This window comes from Rhea pennata, chromosome 2 (genome assembly GCF_028389875.1).
Source record: "Rhea pennata isolate bPtePen1 chromosome 2, bPtePen1.pri, whole genome shotgun sequence".
NCBI lineage: Eukaryota > Metazoa > Chordata > Aves > Rheiformes > Rheidae > Rhea > Rhea pennata.
Window position 1 is genome coordinate 89,807,069 of NC_084664.1, and position 24,952 is coordinate 89,832,020.

The 24,952-nt window shown below is 41.0% G+C and overlaps 1 protein-coding gene across 1 annotated transcript; it reads left to right on the forward strand.

Moving 5' to 3' along the window:
* The first annotated feature begins 544 nt into the window (after positions 1–544).
* On the forward strand, positions 545–24,061 carry KCNG2 (potassium voltage-gated channel modifier subfamily G member 2). The gene is made up of 2 exons (XM_062568017.1): positions 545–1,300; positions 22,959–24,061. Exons 1-2 carry the CDS (start codon positions 545–547, stop codon positions 23,769–23,771), a joined length of 1,569 nt encoding a protein of 522 aa, XP_062424001.1. The 3' UTR covers positions 23,772–24,061.
* The last annotated feature ends 891 nt before the right edge of the window (positions 24,062–24,952 follow it).

Here is a 24,952-nt window from a genome sequence, read left to right on the forward strand (position 1 = left end):
ATGAAGTCACCTCTTTGACTGTAGCATAAGCATAGGGTTTATCCTAACACTGTAGGCTTTTTTGTAATAGACACATTACACAGAGGAGCCAAAATAGTGAAAAACTGTTCACAACTGTTTCTCCAGAAAGTTACAAAAATGTAAATTACTGTTTATCCAAGAACCTCAGTCTCCCTCCCAGTATCTACTGACTTCAGAGGGTATAGCCCAACCTTTACAAAAGAGATTTCTGAAAATGATGATCTTATTTCCATTCATTCATTGAGTAAATGCTTAATAATGCTCTGTAGAAGTATGGACATGGCTTCCAACCTTATTGCAGGTTAAGTTTCCATTCCTCAGTGACTATAAATAGGGAAAATAATAAGGAAAAAAAATAATGTCACAGAAAAAAATTCTTGGGATTGAGGGGGAAGGATTTCTTTTCACCTGACAAAGCTCTAATTTTGTTGTTGTTTTAAAACTCCATTTTGCAGAGTGGCTCTCCAATCAAGCACCATATGCATTTGTGCGAGTAAACATGACTTCCCTATGAACTCAACAGATGTGTCAAAAAATGGCATTGCTCACTGGGAATGCAGATCCTGAGTTCAGCTCCTACTCCTTCAATAACTTGGAAAACCTCTATGAAGTGCAAACAAAGAAAGGATTCTTCTACAAAAAGGCTAAACTTCTGCACCCAGGAGAAGACTTGTGCTGCTTAGCCCGTCTAGAAGACCGGACCAGATTTGTCATCATCAACGTAGGTGGTATTAAATACAAAATTCCATGGACCACTTTGGAGAACTGCCCTTTGACCAGGCTTGGGAAGCTAAAATCCTGCAACAATTATGATGAGATCATGAACATCTGCGATGATTATGATGTTAACTGCAATGAATACTTTTTTGACCGTAATCCTAGTGCCTTCAGGACAATCATGACTTTCCTGACAGCTGGGAAGCTGAGGCTTCTCAGGGAGATGTGTGCTCTTTCTTTTCAGGAGGAGCTTGTGTACTGGGGGATAGAAGAGGAGCACTTGGAGAGGTGCTGTAAAAAGAGATTGCGACAGAAAGAGGAGGAGGCAGCTGAGGCCAGACTGTATGAAGGGGAGATGGTATTTAGTGAAACTACGCAATGTGCCTTCCAGGACAATAGCCGATTGAGTTTGTGCATGAGAAAGCTCAGGGATATGGTGGAGAACCCCCACTCAGGGATCCCAGGAAAGCTCTTTGCTTGTATTTCAATCTCTTTTGTTGCCATCACTGCAGTCAGCCTCTGTATCAGCACCATGCCAGATGTCAGAGAAGAAGAAGATCGGGTGAGTGCAGCTTTTCTCGAAGTGTTTTGCATTGTTACTTCCTCAGGGAACACGAAGGGCAAAGTCACTCCAGCAATCATACAGGTATTGTATTCGGTGTTTTTGATGTGGAGGGCAGGCTGGAGTAGAACAGAGAAGCATTGTGTGACTTACTACTGAGGAAAGATTGGGCCAAACTCTGTTTTGCCAGTTCACACCAGCAGGCAGCTTCACCAGACAGGTTTGTTTTCTGTCATCACTAACCTGATGACAAATAGCTGTTGTGGCTATAAAAAAATCACTCTTGCCTGAAGATCAATATTTTGAAGATAAGTTTGAAGAAAAGTTAAGAGATGAAAGATAAGATTTTCCTAACAGTACTTTAACAAGCTGCTTTTAATGAACTTTCGGTACCTCACTATAAGAAACACATCTAAAAATATTCTGCTGTCATAGGTGAGATAAAGGGCAGGGAAGTTGAGACAGCAGTTGAAGAGCAGGAAAAGAGCATATATCTATCTCAACGTTCAGACATGCTTGGTACTAAGCTGTGTCTCTAAGCTGTGGAGTCTAAGCTGTGAACGGTTCATGAACATGAAAATGAAGTGTATGGATATTTTGTTTATTCTATATTTCAACAAATTTCCTAAGGGGTTACTCCTTTATTTATACAAGTGATATAGAATCCTAGGATTAGTTGCATGTGAGTCGGTGAGAATTTGCCTGAAAACTGGTAGAGAAGGACCTTTACATTTTCATTAAATGTATGCTGAAATGCAACATTGTGGGGTTGAGGTGAGGAAAAGGTTTTTAAAAAGGTTTTTAGGAAAGGTTTTGTGGTCTCTTTAGATTGCTTCAAACTGAAGCTAGACACTTTTATGTTTAGGCTTTTTTTCCAGCTGCACGGTCATTAAACCTAATTGTGAACTTCACCTACTAAGCAAATATTTTATCTAGTTATGTTCTGCCTCTCAGTTCTATGCTGAGTTCACCATAAAGCAGACTCCTCTTGTGCCTCATTTTCCAAGTGCCGAATGGCTCATCTCTCACTGCTGGTAATGGAAAAAACAGAGGTCATTTACTGACAGGAGACGTTCAGTATTTTGCAGTGTTGAAAGTAAAAATCATACTGATGATAAATGGGTCCAAAAATTCCAGAGAGTCCCATGCAGCATTTTACTAAGTATTTCAGGAGCAGTTAATCTCACCCTTCACTTGGAAGTTATGCACAGGGTGTTTGTGGGTACTTCAGGTTAGATATTCAACTGAGTTGTTTAATTTGGAATCAGACTCACTGAAGGGTAACTGTTCATGCTAAAAGAAAAAGATAAAACGTCTGTGATGTTGTTTAATAATTGCCTTATTATAAGGGCTTAATTTTCAAAGCTTTTTACCATGTTAAATTTGAGGATAGTAGCAAAACTAGGTACTAGTTAAAGCTATTTTGTTATGATAAAACAAAATGATTGTTTTTAGAACTTGTGTCTTTTCATTCAAATTAATCCACAGTGTTCCTTCTAGTATACTGGAATTTTAAGCACATGGGAAACTTTACTGTTGAAAACTGAATGTGATTAGTGTTTAAATGTTCCTGGTTTAGGTGACAGCTGACAATTGCTTTCAGAATAATCATTTAGCAGTTAGACCCCTTTTATCTGTGGGGTGGAGTAGGGTAATAATAAAAATGGAGCAAGCGTATTAGAGAACCCTGAACTACTTGGTAAGCAGGGCATTTAAAGAGCACATTTTCACACAGTCGAGTGCAAAATTGTATAATAAACACAAATGAATGCAGGGTTGTTCTTACAAAAATGGACAGTCTAGTTTCCAAAAATGGGATTCTAAAAAAGATTTAGGGGACGAGCAACCATATGTAAGTTCCTATTGCAGCATTTAGACAAAAGACTTAATGTGGTCCTTGAATATTTAAGCTGAGGAGTAGTGTTTAGAAGCTGGAAGATGCTTTCGTGCCTATTTGTGGCATTGGTGAGATTGACACTAGAATTCTGCAGTTAGTTCTTATGTTCACATTTCTAAATGCTGTTTATAAAAGCTGGGGAGGCTGCAAAAAAAATTGGGACCTGGAGAAAATGTAGTACAATAAGACAGTTGAATATTTTTGTTCATTTAGCATATCAAAAGACAGTTTGTAGGGGTGTGTTGATTAGGCAAATAAGTATTTTTTATGGAGAAGAGAGGAAGTTTTTTAACTTAAGTGGAGAAAAGGTGTATGGTTACTGAAAAGCTGAATCCTGATAAATTCATACGGGAAACTAGTTACCAATATTTAATACCACGATGATTAATTATTAGGGCAGATAATAAAGAGACAAGGAAGGATTCTCTGTTTTTTGATGTTTTCAGTTCAAGACTGCATTCAAGATTTCTGGAAGGTTGTATTTAGCTAAACACATTCTGCTTCAATCAAAAATAAAAGTTACTGGTTTCATAAGAGGTAAAAAGGTGAAGTGCTTGTGATATGATGAAAATCAGAATAAATGATCTGATGTTTTCCTGTGCCCTTAAATTAAAAAAGCACAGAGTTTCTGCAGATAACCTTGTTCTGCCCTTTGCACAGAGGAGGACTGTGGGCACAAGGGAAATTATTATTTTGTTTGAGACAAAGGTAGTACTCTGGCACAGGGGACAGGTGAAAGATCATTTCTTCCATAGCTTATTTCTTCCCCAGTATTCCTTGCCTGCTGTTGAATTGATACAAATCAACACTTCTTTCTCTATTTGAGTAGTCAGTAGTCACTCCAGGAGTCATGCACGATGGCTGATTTTAGTCCTGCAAAAAGGCATGTAAATGCCCATGCAGAACCTTCTTGATTTCAGTGAGGCTGGTGAAGATTTTGGCATCTGCCACATGGAGTTGCTTGTAGGATCTGAGAGCTAGACTGTAAACTCCTTCATGTCATCTGTACATGGCTCAGCATGTCGATGGAGCTCATCAAATAATAGGAGTGGGAAGACAAGAGTTCGTGTGAATTCAAAGTCATGTTAATCACCTTGAGCTGTATCCCTAGCACCTAGTTTAAAATTCGTGCCCAGAAATAGCTCTTTGGTCTGGTTTTACAGTCTCCTAACAAACAGAAAATGTATCTGCAGCCCTTTTGGCTAAGGAACAAACAAATAGTAAATATTATTTCAGGAACACACAGTATTTAGTGTATACATTTTCCAAACTGTCTGACTGGAATTATTATTGGTAGGTTTCTGTGTCAGAGCTATCGTGGTAGATACTCTGTTTAACAAGCAGTGGTCTTTTCCCTGAGTTGATGTTCTCTGGAGAATAAAAGCTTTTTATGCCACCTCTCTGTCCTGCTGTTGCTGCAGGGAAAGAGAGAGGAGCTAATAAGGTGGGGATGGGGAGTGCTAGAGAGCAGTTTTTCATTGCTGATCCTTCAATATGATCAGAATGGACCAGCTATTACACCCATGGATGTCCTAGAGAGGTGTAAGTGACCTCACACAGATGTAAGACTGGAACCCTAAAAGTCAAAAGCAATTATTAAGTGGATGAGCAATTATTTTGAAGATTTATTTCATGGACTGAGTTCCTGTCTCTTAAATACACAAAAAAGTCAAACATAGATTTTGTTAACTTAGTTAGCTGCTCCAGATATTCTAGATGACAGCCACTAAGTGATTTTACAGAGGAGTGGGAAGCATTGCATTCCTACTACCATAGCCATCTTTTTCTCATTAATGGTTACCCTGATTCAGCTTGAGTGTTACTTTTTTTTGCAAATAGTATCATGGATTTCAGATGCTGCATAGTTATCAATAAAACTGGCAGAACTGGCTCCTAAGCTACTTTTTACTTATCCAACTTGGACATCTGTTTCATCTTGTCAGATTTTTCCCATTTAGCTTTTTTTTACTGATTAAGTCAAATAAAACCCATCAATTCAATAATGTATATAATAACTGTTTCTGAAATTTTCTGGAAAGTGACACTTCAAATGTATAAAGAAAACAAATCTACAAAGAGAAGTTGGTGATTTTATTAATGGTAACAAGGTCATAATTTTAAATCTCAAAATTTTCAGATGGGCAAATTTCTAAACAAGATCCAAATACAATGGGGAAAAATTCCCTCCTAAGAAAAGATTTTCAAACTGGGATATTTCTATAGAAGTTCTAAATAAAATGGGGAAAAACATCCCTCTTAATACAAAATACTTCTGAGACAAAACCATAGCAAGAACTCTCAGGGTACTGAGTTCTTTCAGGACCACGAAAAATGATCTCCAAGATGTAAAGAGAGCCAGAAGCATAGGGTATCCATTTTAGGCCTATGGTGTCTTTAAGTGGGCTTCTCAACCTACTAAAGAAATGGCAGGCATAGAGTGGCTCAAAGCAAGTGGCTAATAAACCAATTGGGAATACATTACAGCAAAAGCCTTAAGAAGCTAGCAGAGTAAGAGTAAGAGTAGAGTAAGAGCTAAGCAACCAAAAGATACTGAGAAAGTCAGTCAAAGGCCCGATGGCCATCCTGCTAGACTCTTTCTTTTCTTTGTGGTGAAAACAGTAAGATCATTTCTATCTAAAGAGGAAAGCTCCTTTCTTTCGTTAGAATATCTTCATCACCACAAAAAAAAGTAGTGAACTCAGAGATTTCCATCACACATTTTGTCCTGATTCACAAAAGCCTTTATAGACCTGAGTCCCACTGAACTCAATCGTGTAGTAGCATAATGTAAAAACAAGAGAAAATCAGATGGTACTCCCTTCTTCATTATATTTTCTAGTGTATTGGAAAAAGCTAGGCTAATTAAAGATACTCTGATAGGAAATTACAATTCACTAACCTCAACTGAAAAAATGTTACAACAAAGAGAGTAATAAATAATAAAGATAATAATATAGCTCATAAAGAAGCCTGAAACTATTTAACATTCTAATCTTAATTTACATACTGGGCTTCAGCTTTCATATTGGGGAGGATGGGGAATAGATAAATTGTGAAGGTGAGTTTTAAACAATCTTGTGCCAAAAGCTTTCATGCCACAAAGGTACACAATAAACAATTTCTGACAAAGCTAGGAAAATTGTGTGTAATGGCTATTGCTATGGATTTGTTTAGGTTTTTAATCTAAATAGGCAGCTAAATAAGGAAGAGACATAGGTAGGCGGGGCCCCAGAGTGTCAGCAATGTCAAACATCCATTGAACGAATGATACCTTATTGTCTCAAAAGTCTTGAGGTTTGAGGTACTTTTAGGTGGGAAAAACTGTCATTTTTAGGTTAAAACTTGTACTTATTTCATTAAAAAGAATGTAGAGAGTAAAAAACAATTACTGTTGATGCTTTCTATCCAAAGATGGGTTTCTTCTTGAGACTCTTGAATGAAGCTTTCCATTACTGAGGAGCTGTTGTTCTAGCGTTTTCTCTTTTTTGTGATTATTCAGCTGCTTTTTCTTATATGATGCTGAGATCCTCACACTTTTAACTTAGAGCCACATCTTTATGTGTTGCTTATACAATCTCTTTCCATGAATGGAAATCTTAAATAAAAGTAGCTCATGTTTTTCTTTTCTTTGTGGACCAATCTATTCTAGAAGTTATAACACAGCCAATGCAAAATACATACTTTAAAAATCTCCTTGCTTGAATTATGGAGATCTATTTATAATATCTAGGCACCGAGGTTGACTTTTTAAAGAAGTATCTTAAGGAATTGGACTAACTAAATTCCCTGTAGATTGTTTGAGAAATTCAGTTTTGAACCATTCTCATAATTCTGCTATTTGAATGCAAAAACAATGAGCTGTAACAACAGCACCAGTTACGACATCTGAACTGACTGATTGATGGACTTGTTGTAACCTACATTGCTGATCTGCATTTTACATTTGCTCTGGCTAGTGACCAGGGAAAGACTAAATGACGATTACTAGTTGTTGCCCACCATTCCTATAGCACTTCATTGTAGACAATGAAGTTCTTGTGGACTCATAGGATTCACATTCACTTTCACATTCACATGCCTTTACTTAAGGGACATCGCCCTCACAGCACTGCAGAGCTCTATTTCAACTATAAGTGTGTGTTATTTTTCCTTCATAAATTTCAAGGTAGATTTTCTGCTCAGGCAGTGCTTGCATAAAAATGTTAGCATAAACTCCAAATTAGAAACTTAGAACTCACTGGAGCATCCTTTAGCCAGAGCTTTAGTCATCAGAGATAAGCAAAAGTTTGTTTTGCTGTTTTTATGTTCCTTCTGTCTCATAGTTTGATCACCTGTTTTGTGTAGCCCCATGCTTAAATTGTGAATGCTTTTGGACAGAGTGTCTTAAACAGAGTATCTATGACCTTCATCATAAGAGAAATAAAAATTGCATATGTGCTCCTGTTCAGATCCATTGTGCACCTTTCTCATATGTCAAGCTGCGAGCAGACCATCGTCATTCGTACAAAATGCAGTGGTGCACTGTATGCTGTCCAGGCAATCTCAAACTGAAGAGCAACAATTGCGGAGTTGTGCAGTGCAAGTCTGAGGCATCATCCTGCGGTCTCACAGCTCCTGTCTGATGGTCAGAGAAATATGCTGTGCTTGTTGCCTTGCAGACAGCTTGAGTTTGTCTGAAAGCAGTTGAAAGTGATGAGAAGTGAGTTTGAAAGATAGAAGTGACATTCGTGTCCTGTGGGTCACACACAGCTTTAAAACCACAGAGCCAAGAACTTTTGCACTGCACAATCTAAACCTTACATGCTGAGTTGTGTGGTTTTTGAGTTGTGAACATCTTTTATCTGACTCCCATGGAATTTGCAAATATAGCACTAATAGCAAAATGTTCTTTGCAAATCTCAAGAAGCTGTGATCACGTCCTTTGATCATTTTACTGGGAACTATGCTTGCCTGTGAATCATCTGAATGATACAGTCCTTAATGTGTAAGAAATGTGTGTGCTAATCTTTCCTTTTGTGGATGTCAGTCTAAATGTTTTCATGACTGGTTATCCAAATCCAGCTGTTAATGTTAGAACATTTCTCAGTATCAGTTTGGTTTACTGAGTTCAGGATTACTGCATTTGCAGTCCAGGGAGACACATTTGATGCTATGGGTCCTCAGCATTGCACACAGCACTGCTGTCCTCTTGGAAAAAAAATCAAAAATAAACTACATTTTATCCTCTGAAATCTTCCCTCCCCTGAAGAAGAAGTTCAAACTTGTTATTTGATTCAAGCTATTTAAACTTTAGGAGCTATATCAAGTTCTTCTATATGGCAGCTCCGGCAGGAGAAGATAAGGGATATGTGGTCCCAGTAAGAAAAGTCTATTTCTATTGCATCAAAGGAATTGGGAGGAACATCATGTTTTCTTTCGTTAAGAGTTGCCCTTAGCTTTTTTGTGGAGGCGGCACAAAGGCACATAGTGAGTCTGCAGATCCTCTGCTTGAAATTCCCCATCACAGCAAAGTTACTGCCTGAGCTGCTAATGCCATGGCTTTTCTTAACTTTGGATCTCAGTGTAGTGTCTTGAGTTGCTTTTCCTGAAGAAGATAAGCCTTCTTCATGGGACAAGGAGTTGTCGTGGAAAATTTTGAAGACAGTAGGTTACAATATAAATTTGGGGAACCAGCTGGGACTCTATGTAGTGTCAAGGTTGCAAGTCAGAGGATGGAGAGAGAATTTCTATGCACTGTGAGCTTGGGGATGAGGCAAGAATTAGGTAAGATAAAATTTCTATTGACTTGTTAATAACTTTATGCTGTGCTAGTAAACTGGACTTTCAGTCTCCAGCATATCTTCTCATGAAGAAATAGCAGGCTCAGGTCTTCTTTTAAATATTGTATAAATGTGCTGCAATATGACATTAATGATAAATAGTTAAACAGCTAAGAATCTTCCATAAAAGCATTGGTAACTTTGTCCTGTTGTTAACTGGTTCACATTTGCAGTAATGTGGCTCATCTAGCCAAACATGCTCCGTGTTTGGTCTCTTTTCATATTTCTCTGGTTCCACTATTGTAAGTATCCGTACCTACCTATTTTATTTATTCTCCTAACCTTCAGGTAAACCATCTAGGGAGTCTCTGAAGACATCTCATGAGAATATTTTCTTGGTCTCCAGTCATGTTTGTAAAATTAATACAACTCCTCAGTATTAGCTTGCTTTGTAATATCCTGAGGGCACAGCACAGAATCTTTACTCAACAGGCTGCTGCACTGCCTCTCACAAGACAGCTTGTGCTGTGTGAGCTTGTTCAGTACTGTCCTAGTGTTTTGAAAGAGGAAAATCTGTCCTTTATTTGTAATAAAAATATCATCTGGAAATTTCACCTTAGAGCTCCAGGATATGTTGCTAAAAATTTGGAGGTTTGGAATGAGAGAAAGCAACTAGACCTATGTTTGGCCAGACCTCATATAGTTGGGCTGAGGTAATGAGTTGATTGATGTGTGTGCAGCACTTACTTACTTAAAAAAATAGCATTAAGTCATTCAATGTTATAAATACTTACATTTTCTTTGCTTAAAATGTGGTGACTGAAGTTTTTGAAATTGTGGACTTCTTTTAGTAGCCATGAAGATATTTAAATTCAAGGCAAATTAAGAGAGAAAAGTGGAATATAAATGGAAAGAAAAACAGTTTGAAAAAAAAAGAAGTTTTTCAAGAACTGTTTAACAAAGGCTTAAGAAAGGAGTTGTGAAAAACATGGAATTGAGTGCAATCAATCAGCCACATTTGTGCAGACAGCAGCATAATTCACTATAGTCTATGCAGAAAATCACTTATTAGTCAGACAATATAATTTTTGTAAGATTTTCATGTTACTTGAAAAAAACAACTTTTGATGTAAGCACTTATATTTCTGTGATACATTTGAATTCATGCGGCCCAACATCCTCATTTAATAAAAAATGCATTTTTCAGAAACTTACCTACCATATTAAGTACTTTGAAGCTTTCTGGTAGGTTTGCAGTAGAAGAATACAACATGAGAAACTATGATCCAGTGGCAGTGTATGCAGAAAGGCATATGCAAGTGTCTTGTTTTGGTCCAGAGCTACTTAGCTTCTTTGCTGGTATTCTGGGAGAAAATACAAAGTAATTCAAATGACATTTACAGATAGCACCAAAATGACACACTAGTCAGGTACTTAGAAGTATCTGGCACAGTAGGCTGAACTGATTTGAACAGAGCAGCAAGTTCATAGCTGCAAGTTCATCGGTGCAGAGTGTAGTCTGTAAGTATAGAGAGTGCACCCAGGATAAAAGACTCCTTTGGAAAGTGAGGGCTTGGAAAAGATTTGGAGATCCTGGTGAACAATCTACTGTACATGATTTCCCATTTTGACATGACAGGGAAGAGAGGAAACATAAGACTTGAGATTCTTCTGGTATCCTTAAAACAGGAAAGCTGGAAAAAAAGTTAAAAGAATGATTCAAAACCTGGAAAACCTGCTTTATAAAGAGATACTAAAATGATTTTTAATTCAGCAAATAGCAGTATAAGAAAATGTGCATGGACAACAGTGAACCAGGGACTGGAACCTGAAGCTAGACATCTCATACTCTAAGTATGATATATTTTAGAGTGTGGGTAATTAACACTGGAAACAGTTTACCTAGAGATACTTGAGTACTTCTCATGTAGTTTTCAAGTACATGTTGTCTGTCTTTCTAAGCACTGTTCTAGCTCACCTGAAACCATGGATGTGATTCAGGAGACTCTTGGAGAAATCATCTGCTCTGCAGGGGGTTAGTTCAACAGCCGTATCTGGCCTTACAAGTCTGCGAGCCATTGCCCATCCTGCCTATCTCATTTAGGCAAGCTGCCCTGATGAGCAGGAGTTTCCAGTAAGGATGGTGTAAACCCAGGCTTTTTTTTTTTTTTTTTTTTTTTTTTTGGCCCACTTGTATTCAGACTTGAAGTCATCCATAAGATGAAATGAGCAGTGATGATTTATAATTGTGATTAAAGGCAAGGACAGCCAGAAAAAAACCTCAGAAGCTTGGAAGCTGTCTGAAAAGAAGGGGCACGGGGTGCATCTGGCCCTATGAATGCAGAAGGCTGACCAGAGAGCCTTGTCCAGCACTGGCTGTATTTGCAGGGGATGAGAACCGGGGCGGGGGGGCGGTTACAAGGGGACAGGCCATATTACAGTCAGGGTTTAGCTCCAGTGCTTAGCTGCTGTTTCACTCAAGCTGGTAGGGTCATTCATGAGTAGGACAGCGCAACTGCACTAGAGTGTTAACCATGATAAATGCCAGACTTCATGGCACTGACAGGGCCACCATACCTTCACATTCCCACACACGCACACACTTTCCTTCTGAGCCTGGAAACTGATGGGAAATTTAGAAAATAGCGTGGAGGTCCCAGTCATCCAATACATCCCAAGCTTTGTTTGAAACTTGGCACATGGTGCCCTGCATGGAGACAACAACAGAGCAGAAATTCCAGCTCCTGAAAGGTCTATGTGCAGAGTTTCTGCAGGCAGAAGCTGTGGATATTTTCTCCCATTCCACAGCTAGTGGGGTTTGTACACAGTAAAAGCGTTGGCTAAACCTAAGGTAAGTCATGCCCGTATATACTGGTTGGTGTCACAAAAAATGCTGTTGCCTTGAGCAGTCCCAGGGAATGTGGGAGACTGCAGGATTTGCAGTGGTCAGAGCTGTCTTGCAGAGATTTATCCACTTCACAGATGCAGGAATACAACTTCACAGCATTTTAGTGCAGTGACAGTGCAGTAGCAGATTGCCAGCTGCTTCTGAGCCACCAGCAGGAGAGCAAATCTATCCAGAGGCAACATAGGCAAATACTTCACTTGCTTTCAGATAATAGGATAAAGGGAAAGAGAGGGGGGAAAAAAGGTTGGAAAAAATATAAGAGGAAAAACATAAGCTTGCCTCTGTTCTTCTTTCCTCCAAGGAGAAAGAAAAGATGCTCCTAAAATTTGCAGCAGATTACAGGGTTGCAGAAACCATCGAAACTAATACGTGGGTCAGTAAAATAGAAACAGCAATGAGTGGGAGGCAGAAGGAGGATAAAAACCTACAGAACAAGGGGAAAACTGGAGATATAACAGGGGAAAAAAGCTTTAAAATACTGTATAGAATAAGATTTTTTTAATCCAGCTAATAAGTCATAAAATATGTACAATTGAGAGTGAAAACAAGAGTGAAGGGTTTTATTTAGTGTGTAGGCCAAGCTTTAAAAGAAGAAGGGGGGAAAAAAAGAGTATGCTGGATTTATGCAGCTCACAATTCTAGACCCTGTATATCTATGAGCATAGCTAGATACTAGAGCATCACTTTTCTCCAGTGTTGGAGAGGTTTAATTATAGCAGGAGCATCCTAAGAGAGGAGGAACTATTTCCTTGAAGAGGTCAGAAGCCCACTGCTCTGTGATACAGCTGTGTGTCTCTTGGGCTGTTGCTTTTGGGTATAAGTGTTGGGGTTACACATGTCATGTGGACATGGTTCAAACTGCATGTAAGTGCCCTAGGCGAGGACTCAGTCGTGCTCTGGTTCTGCTGTGTTTTAATTTATGCTACCACTTATGGGAGATAGCCCCCATCTTTATTTTCAAGTCTTGCCGAGCTTAGGAGAATCAGGTGTGCCAAGGGTCATTGCATAAGTTTATTGAAACAGGGTTGCAGGGATGAGTCTGTCTTGTTTTCAAAGCACTGCATATTCGCTCTGTAGAATAGAAATTACAAGCTAGTATTCTCTGTACATCAGGAGATGAACTAGTTTGCAAGGTAACTGAGCTTCTTCACATAAAAGCTCAGGACCAAGCATTTAGGTTTACATAGGATGGATTTACTATATATATATATATATATATATATATATGTGTGTGTGTGTGTGTGTGTGTGTGTGTGTGTGTGTATATGTAGTATTTTGCAAGCCTCAGGGGCCCTGATGCCTTAAAGCTAGAAAAGAGAATGGACTGAGAAGGAAGATTTATAGTTCATGTGAAACTGAGGGGAGGGGATGACAGCAAAGAGACTTCTGGTGTTTAATTATTCATTATTTTTAACTTTCAATTTTAGTGAAAAAATGGACCAAACCCCAAAAAACACTCTGGAAATAGAAAATTACAGGATAATTTTTATTCAGAAACACGAAGAAAGTCAATGCTTCTAAAGTGAAGCTATTTGGAGGATACCACTGCTCATTTAAATCGTCATTTTTTTTCTGTATTACTATTGCTAATGATAGCAGTGACATGGATAAACAAGTCCTTTGCCCTGAGCAGCTGCTGGAGGTCAGGATGTGCAGGTCCTACATGGTCCGTGTGTGACAGATTATGTGGGAGCCAGATACTCTCCTGGAGCATGTGTCACCCTTGGGTGCTTCCCACGTACAGGGGTCTACTGAAGAGCAATGATGTTAAAAAGAAAGCCATATGGGCTGCGGCCTTTGAAATTCCACCTCAAATGCCATGCAAGTTCATGAGTTTCAAATATAACATCTTGTTCTCATGGGTCCCTGTCTTTACGTAATTCTTTGTCCGTAAACAACGTCCAGATGGCACTGAGAGACGGTGAAGTGGTCGAAGCTTCCTGAGTAGACCTCAAATACAGCTAATCATTATTTTCACTTGTAGGAGTTGTTCTAACACAGGACAGTAAACCTGTTCTTGTATGTACGTGTAGATTGTACGTTTCTAAATATCACTAATAGCCTGCTTATGAATATCTTACTCACATACATAGAAGAAAATTTTGGACAAGCTGGGAAGGGATCTCAGATTCCCTGAGGCCTAACTCCAGCATCTTGATCCCATGCCATAATTTCGTTTGCTAACTGAAAGTTACAGAAATGTAGGATTTGGAGGGGGCCTCCGAGGTCAGTGAGTGCAGTCCCCTGCTGTCATGGGTGACCACATTACACAGTCATTTTCAGAAACTGAGAAGCTTCATCTTAAAAGGTCTCTGGTCTTTCCTGTTCCTACAAGAGGGCTATTTTGGAACCTTATTTGTCTTCTGATGTGTAGCTTCCAAAAAGCTAGTGCGTAGCTATTTCTTCTCCTGACAAGATTGTCCCTTAGATTAGTCATGTGGTCTCTTTGCAAACAGCTGGTGCAAAAAGTGTCACATCCCTTTCCTCCCTAATCCTGTCTTGCCATCTGACTCCTGTAACTTAGCTGGTGTTATCTGTGCAGCAGCTTCTCAGCCACTCCTGAGCAAAGTAGCATAAAGAGCCAATGAGGGTAGTCTGAGCTTTCCTGTTTGACTTTGCACTGAAGAGTGTTAAGGAGTAATCGTATGTCCCATTTTGTGGGTTGAGCTGGGGACTGAAAACATCCAACGAGTAGTTGGAGATAGCAGTGCTTTCAGCAGGTCTGGAGAGAGACTTGAATGAGAATATTTGACTATGCCATTAAAGAGTGCTTCTCTTTATCTCCTTGACGTGTTTACAGACAGCAATCGTATCTCTTCTCTGCCCTCATTATGCTGAACAAGCCAAATGCATTTAATTGTCTCTTTTAAGATAGATTTTCCATTCTACTAGTCAGCCAAGTAACCTTAGATTTATTCTTCCCACTTGTTCTGGTTTGAATCGTCCTTCTTGAACATGAGGGGTTCTTGAACAAATCAAGTCCTTTGCTTGCATATTGGGATCTAGCAGACAGCAGACTCCAAATACAAGTGTCGGTTGTTTTGTGTGTATGTGCGTGCATGTGTGTACTTACTAGCCAAGAACTTAATGAACTGATGTCGTGGCTTGTTTCAAGGCTGAAAACTGAAGCTCCTGAGAAACTGTTTATACTCACTATGGTGAAATAGGCTACAAGTACTAGAGAACTAAGAAACAGTAAGTGAAGGGAATACTAGCCCAGTTAGGAGGTCCCTAAGCAGTAAGAATGCAGTAGAATCTTAAGAAATGTCCTCTAAGAAAATTTACCCACAGTATATCATTTCTCCTTAAGCTGTAGTAGAGCCCCTCTCCCTTAGTGTGTCATATAATCAGGCTGGGAGATGTTAGCAGCTGGCTGCTGAAGCACATGCTGTTCCCTTGAGTTGCGCCCAGCTGCAGTCACAGAGTCTGAGGAGTTTTAAAATGTTAAATGTTTTACATATCCCCCGCCCCAAACACACGCGAGTCCTTTTGTCCCTGATAGGCATCTTAAGAACAAGGGACTGGATGTGTTCCTGCAATTATGTCTGTTTTGCGCGTATTTTTGGTCTGTTTTATTCTTTATATGTTTGTTGCTGCTTGCACTTTTCAGTTTTTGGTTGCTTTCTGTAAAGCACAGTCAGATGATGTTACTTTTGCTGTTAACCAATATTGTTGCTTTTGGAGAAATGGGTGGTAATAGGGGGTGCAGGTGTGAGGAAAGCTGGTGGAGGAGAAGGTAGGTATGAGAGGGCTTCTGTGGCACGTGTAGTACTATTTAACTGTTTTCCATACTTCCCAGCAACTCTACTGGGAGTGGCAGCATCATGGGGCAAAAAGAAGCAGGCCAATGAACTGTGAAGAATATATATGCTATATGGCAGGCAGAGTAAGTGAAGGAGGCAGGGAAATGGAGGACAGCCTTAGGATCCCTACAGCTGGTCAAACACATCCCTGATAGCTGGTTGAATCCTCTGTGTCCCTGTCTTTCTCCGCAGTGCAGATGGATACGCCCAAACTGTGCGGTCAGCATGCAGCTATTAAGAGAGATTTGCAAGGAAAAGTAGTGGTTAAACAGGCCTCAAGGCACAACATTTATGGCATAGAAACCTACATCCCACCTGCAGTATCTAATTCTGGGTGTGCGTTTTCAGGCTGAGTTGGCCCAAAGGAGCGGGCTGCTCCCAATTATAAGAAGCGCAACTGCTTGAGTTCTCCGACCGGTGCAGCCTCCAGGATCGTCAGTACTCTCTCGGTCTCCCATAGGCTATCACAATACAGGGATAAACTTGTCACACGCATGATACTTTCTTCCCTCTAATTTATTCCCAGACCCTTTTCTGAGCTGTTAACATACCCATCTGGCTTTGTAGTTGTGTATAAGAGCACTTCGAAACATAAATGAAAGGCACATGCAGGTAGCTGTACCTCAGTAACCCTTTGACTGCATGACTGTAGCTAAATAGCATGGCAAGTAATTTTACAAGCTAATTAGACTCTGGCTGTGGATTCTGCACACCCTGAAAAGCTACCTGCTAGCAGCTGCTGTAGTCTTTCAGCATGTCCCTTGTTCTGGTTTGTTCCGTGTTTGTTTGTGGCTTCACTTTGCAGAATAAAAGTGACAGACTGAAATGTGTTGAAAAATGGTGGTTTGGGGCTGTGTTGTATTGGGATCAAAGGAAGTCCAGCGATATGTCTGAAATAGGTATAGCTCCTGCCTGTTTCCTCCACGCAAAAAGAAACGTGCCATCCCGAGAACAATTGTACAAGAGCTCTCTCATGCCGGTAACACAACTGCCAGCAACAGCCCTCCCCAGTGAAGGCAAAGCTCTGGCTTCTCTAGCAGCTAGATTGAAGATGAAGCACAAACTAGCCTAGCTGCAGATCAAAGCACGTACAGCAGGAACCAGAGGGCTCTTACATATCCCCTTGGTGACTTTACAAGCAGAAACCATTACTTTGAATTCACAGACAGAGTGCTTTGAGGACAAGCTATGCAGTAGCTGAATCATCTTTGCTCAGGAGCACAAGAACTATTCAGAGCAGGCTGACTCCAAGTTTCAGACTGACTCTAGCTGGTACCACCAAGAGCGCAACCTGTGCCTGAGGGCAGCACTCCAGCAACAGGTCACATAGCAAGAGCCATGCACTCACCCTTCCTGTGAAAATTGGCTAGACATTCTCATCAGAAAATTGCTTTTCATCAGAAAATGGCAGTGTGAGCAAAATTTAGGGGTTTATTTGTGTGTAGCAGGGAGGTTTTATTTCTGGGAATATTGCCATTTGCTTGAATTTTTCTCAGGAAAGGTTTCTTCCTGTCACAGCGAAAGTTGGGACAAGAGAGAGCTTAACCCGTTCCGCCAGAAGCCTGGTGCTCCAGGCATTCTCTCAGGTTAGGGCAGGCCTAGGGACAGGTTTCCACACTGGTTCCTTCAGGGCAGAAACTTGGTTCTCTCACAAGCCAAGCAGGTGCTGTAACCGTTAGGCTGTTGCCTAGTCCAAAGTCGGGGGGGGGGGGGGGGGTCTGTCCTCTATATCTCCATACGGAGGTTCAGTGGAACAAACAGCTCAGCTATGCCCCCCAGACCCAGGAAGAACACCCTAAGCGTTGGGCTACGCTGTCTCGCTCAGGGCCGCGTGCTGTTCGAGCCATGAGTAGACATTCTGTAATGGCTTCAGAAACTTTAGCTGTCTCATGACACTGCTGTCAGGTGCTGAGACTTTGGTTATATTAGAATTTCAAATGCTGGATTTTTAATAAAAAAGGGTTTGATCACATGTACACAGGGGAACACTTGAAAAACACAACCAGAAAGGCTCAAGTCAGCAAAAGGCAAGCGAAAGAGAGCCAAAATACCTTTTTTAAAAATGCATGATTTTAAAGCTTATGTAAGAATTCTGTTATAGAATGACTCTCATTTTTTTAAAATATTTTTAACCTGTAAGTTTGACCATGCTAGTGTATGAGGGAAATCCATCTCTATAGGAGTGAAGTGGGTGGCACTGAGGCTTTGCAGCTTCTTCCTTGAAAGTGCTGTGGAGCTGCTGACCATACAAAAATGCGTGCAGAGTGACCCAGGACTTGTGGTGTCAGAGGTGATCTGGCTTTTTGACATCCTCTAATACCAGAGGGGGCAGATGGTGCCAAAGCCTGCAAGAATCTAGAGAACAATCAGATTTTCTTCTCAGGAGGCCAAAGAGGCTGAAGTAAGGGTAGACAAGTCACGCAACAAGGTACAGAAAAGTACCAGGGAAAGCGACACTGCAAACAAACCAAAGCATTTCTGAAAGATGCCTGCAATTTTTAGATTGACGTTATAGAGCAATGAATACAGTTAGATTTAAACTTCAGTGACACCAGCTTTTCTTTTCGTAATTTTCTCAGTAGTTACTTTGGCAAAGAAAATGTTTCTCTATAAGAAAGTTACTGCAGTTGGCTTTTTGACAGCAAATGTCTATAAATCCTAACAAAAGACACTCACTTTAATTTGACTGTATAGGATCACTCACTGAAACTTTCCGTCTTTTCTTTTTCTCTGTCCTGAATCGACATTAGTATACGGCCCCAATATGCTGCATAAGTTCAGTTATTTTCCCGTATGCAAGTAATTTCTGCACAGGAGAAAAAAATCCACAAGCCATTTGAAAGAAACAGACATGCACAACACAAATATATGCATCATATTCTGAAGAACAGCAGTCTCCTTATATTTGTTATTATACCACTGCTTTTTGTAATTAAAAGCTTAAGATATTGTTTATTTAATGACATGGTTATATACACATTAAGCAAAAAGAGTATTAATCTTTTTAATATTAGAAAGGTGAAGTGGAGGGTGCCTTTGTGATTGCCATTCATTGTATCTTTTATTCAGCACCCTCTGAAAAAAAAATCAATTTTTTTATCAAAACTAAAAGAAGCTTTTCAGTGATGCATATTCGTATATCTTTAGTTGGCAGTGCAGATGTGAACATGTAATCATACAAATTTACCAGACAACAAGATTAAGAAATCTGGTTAGTTAGCATTAGAGCTAACTATTCTGCTTAGGAAAAGTGAAAATCAGTAACTACTTGTTAATGTACATGTTTATGGCCATGAGCTGGTGCAACTTGATCATTTTGGAAAATAAATAGATTTGATATAGATCTGTTTTAGGCAGGATGCTATTCCATTCCGTTTGCACTTTTCTTTTGTTCCAATGTCTGATTAATTCTTGGTTGCTTTTTTTTCCCCCCCATCGGTGTGTACGTGTGCTTTTATGTTTGGGTTTTTTTTTTTCTTGAAAGGAAAAAAAAAAAAGCTAAGCAGAGTTATAACATCCAGTTGAACTCCAGAATACAAAGCTAAAAGTGGTAGAAAGAAAAAAGTTTTTTTTGAATATATCAAATCAAGGGGGAAAAAAACATTCAAACAAAAGCAGCTGCAGCCAAGAGAAGCCAAGTGCAAGGAGCTTAAAACACATTTTTGCTGTTACTGTTTGTGATTTCATTTTGGGATTATAATAGATAATACCTAGATGCTACTGAAGCATGGTCCAGGGAACAGAAGGAGATTCAATTAATGAAAAAAATGGCCTCTGGCTGGTTAATCAACACACAAGTCTGTTTTCTGCAAGCCTCTTCAGACCCTCTTATTCTCAACAGCCTTTGGACAGAGCTTGTCTTGTTCAGATTGCAGTAGGTTAATAACAATATTGAGGAAGACTAGCACTTTGCTAAGATAATTACACATTAGCTAAAAGAAGGGATCGTTTCAGCCCATTAAAATGAACTCTGTGTAACAGAGCATTATCGTTCCACTCTCCTGAAGTAAACATTTCAGCATTCACAACGTTAGCTGTCAACAGTGGGAAGCGGGGAGAGTGGAGAAAAGCCAGAGCGCACCATCAGCCCTGGATGGAGCACATTTCATGTCTTTATTATGGTGCCGGCAAAGAGCGGTGCAGAGATGCAGGCTTCACTCTGCAGTGTGGGGTGCCTCAACCTTCAGATACAGCAAAGCCACTCTGGCTGAGCCAAACGAAGCTTGCAGGACTGTTCCTGTGCCTGCATGTTTGATGCAAGTCTGCAGGAAGGTTGGAAACATAACTAGGAAAGCTATAGGCTGGTAAATCTGTAGGATAAGCTTGTTGCTATGCAGACAGGCCAACAGCATCCTCTGGAAATTAGCTCTACTGATAGCCCATCAATGAAGAAAATTTTTCAGGTCTATTTGCCCCCACACCAAGGCCCACATACAGAATGACTTTGGGCAATTTACTTCCCTTTTGCACCAAATGGAGAGGACCAGGGCAATTAGGTGCCAAATTAACTATCAAACACCTTAATATCTATGTAAGTCTATTCCAAGGCTATATTCTCCATGGGCTTCACTAGTGTTCCTTAATCTGTTAAATGACAGTGAACATTACATACGTGCTACCTGCACCAGATGTGACAGAATCAAGAAGCTTCCTGCCAGATAGGTCTCTTAAGGTAAGCTGTATTTAAGTCTCTATATGTGATATTCTAGGTAGTGATGTACCTTTCACAGAAAGGAAGCTAGCACATTGGATCCCCCCACCCTTGCCATTTCTGCTACTTTGCTCTATTCATAGTTATTCTCCTGCAAGCCGCCTTCAGCAAGTCTCAGCTTGATCCATGGACAAGGCTCATATCAGGAGCTGCAAATCACCTGCAGCTACTGCCCTCTGGTCCAGCCTGACGTGAAGCGCCCACACACAGGGCTCTAGGGCAGCAGCAGCCTCCTGGCTGGTTTCTTGGGTGGTAGGTGAGAAGAAGTTAGCAGCAGTGGCTTTCCACTGACTTTGGGAGCTTCAGCTCCAGCCCCCCAAGAACCAGGTTTGTGCTGTGGTGTTATGAAAACATCGTGGTTCTTTATCTGATGGAAGAGCCTCACTCTCTAGTCACGATGTGATAGGAGAGGAGCCCCTAAAAACGATATATTTTGCCTGATCAGTTAAATTTGTGATAGAACTACTTATCTGTGACCAAATTAGTTTAGTGAAGCAGATATAAATTGAGCTCCTTCTGGTGTTCACACCTATCAAAATTAGATAGGAAGTTAAAGACAGGCCATCTGAGTTACTGCACTACTAGAACAAGATTTCATTTCCTTCTCCCCTCCTTGCAATATGCTTAAGGCCTTGGCAGCAATTTCAATGGGACAAGTAATTTTTCCCTGCCTCTATTTCAACATTGCCCCCTTGAGCAACAGTGAAAGATAGATCATATACCAGCTGAACATGGGGAAAAAAATATACAAATACATGGCCCTACAATTATTCATAGTGTTGAATACAAGGATCATTAACACAGGCTGTGAAGCTCCCTTCTTTATGTTTTCTTTTTTTTTTCCTAATGACAGCTCTTTATTCATTGTCTCAATTTCTCCTTAAGCATGAAATGGGGAAGAGTGTCTCAGCATCTTGGTTAACATGATAGGTAACACAAGGGTTTATATGTGTGTGTGTGTGTGTGTGTGTGTGTGTGTGTGTGTGTGTGTGTGTGTGTGTGTGTATTTGTATATATACATGTACGTGATGATACTGCTCGTGCTGCCAGCAATGCAGCAGCCCTTGAAACGTGTGTCCAGTCACTTCCCCACATTTTGGGGACCATTCTAGTCCATAAACAGAGCAAAAATCCCATCAACTAGTTTGCTGTTTTCTCACAACAGGGAGAAAATTGTCTACAAACACCTAGAGAGTGATAAAGTTACCATGTGGCACTTCACAGTAAAAAATGTCCTCAGCACTGCCTAGTGTGAGGTGCAGGTGGTGAGCGTGTGGGCAGAGCTGTTTATACATGTGCCAGATTGTCCGGTGGTGAGATGAGGACCAGCTTTACACAGCCTTGCCACTCTTTAATGAGATTTTATTGCTGTAATTTAGTACAGGTGAGCAGAACTAGATGTGTCGGAGATACCTAATGCCTGTTGCGTTCGGTGAGAGTTACAAACCCCACGACTGGGGACGGACTCCTACACAGTTACAAGAGTTTTCATAAACTGCACAGAGTTGAGCCGGTTCACCAGGTAAATGCACGCTTGCCTTCCGCTCACGGCCACCAGAGCATTAACACTTTTGCATTATATTTACAGAGAAAACAGTGCTAGCCCTATAATTGTCTGCATCAAAATTTGTTTATTTAGAGAGGCTGATTATTATTCAGCGGGTGTCACTAGCAGTGATGGAGCAGAGAGTTGCCACCGTATTTCTGCTGTTGAATTAACAATCAAAGAACAGTCATCGCCCTTATTATTTACTGCTGCTCAAATGCTCCAAGGCTAGCTTGTTTACAAGGCTTGTAGTTAAAGAGCAGAGACTGTTGATTTTCCACCAAGCGAACTTACAGGGAAAAGCACTTTTTTAAACCGCTTTTCTGTCTTGGGAAGTTTGGGGAAGGTGTCATGATAATTACTTACTACAGGTGAAATAATTAAAAATACTTGTCTCTCCTGTCCCTCCCTCCATTCTCGTTGTGCTTTTTCTTTCATAAAAAACTAAGTTTATCAGTGCTTTATGTAGTCTTTTGATTATAGTGTTAGTGTGTTCGTAAATGCAGGCTATCATTTAAAAAATGTTCTGTACTCAGTGAATAACAGATTATAGATGACCCCAAGCACTGCACTTAAAATGCTGTAAGTGTTTATGAGCCATTTATAAGCAACTTGTCAGGAAGGGAGGGAGAAAGACACATTTGTTAAAAATCTGTGAATCATGTAGCAATCCTTTCTAAAGGGTATTAAAGATTCAGTTAGAAATGAGGAGTGAGCCCTTGGCTGTTAGGCAGTGGGCTCTCTGGGTGGCAGCTGATACCATCACACCAAATTCCTGGCCGCCTTGAGATACACCTGGGTGTCATTAACCTGTCAGGCCGTAGCCTGACGTAGCTGGTTGCTCCAGTGTTCAGTCGTCTGTTCCAACTCCTCTTCGTAGCTATGGCTTTACTTTGTGGCTAGCAGTTCATCTTGATTTCACATGCTTTTGGCACTTCCCCTTGAGAATGTCCATGTTGTTTTTCTTTGGTTTATTCTCTGGCTAAATCTTTTTCCCCCTCCTTTTGTGTTTCTCCTGCTCCTCTTCTCCCCAGGGTGAATGTTCACGGAAGTGCTATGACATCTTTGTGCTGGAGACAGTGTGTGTGGCTTGGTTTTCATTTGAGTTCCTCCTGCGCTCCATCCAGGCAGAGAACAAATGTGCTTTCCTGAAAACCCCACTCAACATCATCGACATCCTGGCCATCTTGCCTTTCTATATCTCTCTCATTGTGGACATGGTCTCCACCAAAAACAGCAGCAAGCCTGCCGCCGGAGCCAGCAACAAGTACTTGGAGCGAGTGGGCCTGGTGCTGCGCTTCCTGCGAGCTCTGCGCATCCTGTATGTGATGAGGCTGGCACGGCACTCGCTGGGGCTGCAGACTCTTGGGCTCACTGTGCGTCGGTGCACCAGGGAGTTTGGGCTTCTCCTGCTCTTCCTGTGCGTAGCCATGGCCCTCTTCTCTCCTCTGGTGTACTTGGCTGAAAGTGAACTGGGAGCCAAGCAAGAATTCACAAGTGTCCCCACCAGTTACTGGTGGGCCGTGATCTCCATGACAACTGTTGGCTATGGGGACATGGTGCCTCGCAGCATCCCGGGACAGGTGGTAGCCCTGAGCAGTATCTTGAGCGGTATTTTGCTGATGGCTTTCCCAGTCACTTCCATCTTCCATACCTTTTCCCGTTCCTACAGTGAGCTAAAGGAGCAGCAGCAACGAGCAGCCAGCAGGCAGATGCGCCTGCTAGAAGAGGGTACCAAACTCCCTGATGGTGACAGCTCACAGGGCCTCGGTATCTCATCCTCTCCAGATGCTGCTGTGGGGGAGGTTCGATCAGCAGTAAACCAAGAAGCCAAGAGAAGCTGTTGACTCTGAACAGCTGAAGAATTAAGAAGACAGCACAAGAAGCAGTGGACAAGAGGGGCTTTCAGTTCTGCGAAAAGAGCCTCCTGAACTGTGTAAGTTAGGGGCAGACACAAGAGTTTACCCTTAATGAGCAAACCTGATCATAAGGGCCCATTGAAAAGTGTCCCTAGAAACTCCACCACATGCAGCTCTGCTCCATCGCTATTCGTAGGGCATTTCTTTTCTATTGAGCAACTGTTTTTGGCAACCTGCAAGGAGCCGCTGTTGAAAGCGTCCAGCCAGGAGAACATAACTTGAAGCACAGCGTGGTCGAGCTGGTGCTGTTTGTGGGCAGCACAGTGAGCATGTCACCTCCTCGCCACTCGGTGTCTACAGTGCCACACGAGGGGCACGGGGAATTTGTCTTGGCAGCTCCGCCAACGAACACAAACCTCGGACAAAGTCAAGGGGCACCGTGGAAGGGAGGAGTGCAGCAGAAGGGCAGAAATATCCCTATTCTGTTCTTTTTCAGTAGGGGCTTGGTTTCATCTTTTTTATAAATCAGGCACCAGTCTGGGCAGTTCTTACTTAGGCACTAGCTCAGTATGAATTATTTAGCAAATAGGCATATTTACCACAGTAAGCTTTGTATCTTAGCCCCATGACAAAAATAAATATAGACAATCTTCCTAACTGTGGTACCGAATGTTAACTTGCTTTTTTTTTCCCCCCCTTTGTTCACAGTTGAATATAACAAGTATCTTTACAAATCACAACATTTCTCCACTTTCTTTTCATCCTTTCCATCTCTCACATAAATATATATATATTTATAAAAATGTTTAGCAGATGCCTAAACCTCAAATAGACACAGCCTGAGATGGGGAGGGGGACGTTAGGACAGCAGCGACTCTGAGCTCTGCGTATTCTTCCTCAGCGGTGGTGGTTGCAGTGACTGCAGCCCCATGCAAACAGGAACAGTCCAAACCCGTCGAAGTCCATGAAGAGCCTTCAGTGGGCTCTGGCCCAAGCTGCAGCCTAGCAGCTGTGTCCTGCGTTAGGGAATAATTGTCATTCTTTTTCCTACTACAAAAAGATAATCCTGTTGTCTAAAGATTAGGGTTATTGCCTGGTCGTCACTCCTAGTTCTTGTACCAAAATGTTTCTGTTATTGTAAAGGGAAAAATGAATCGTAGGGTAGCGTT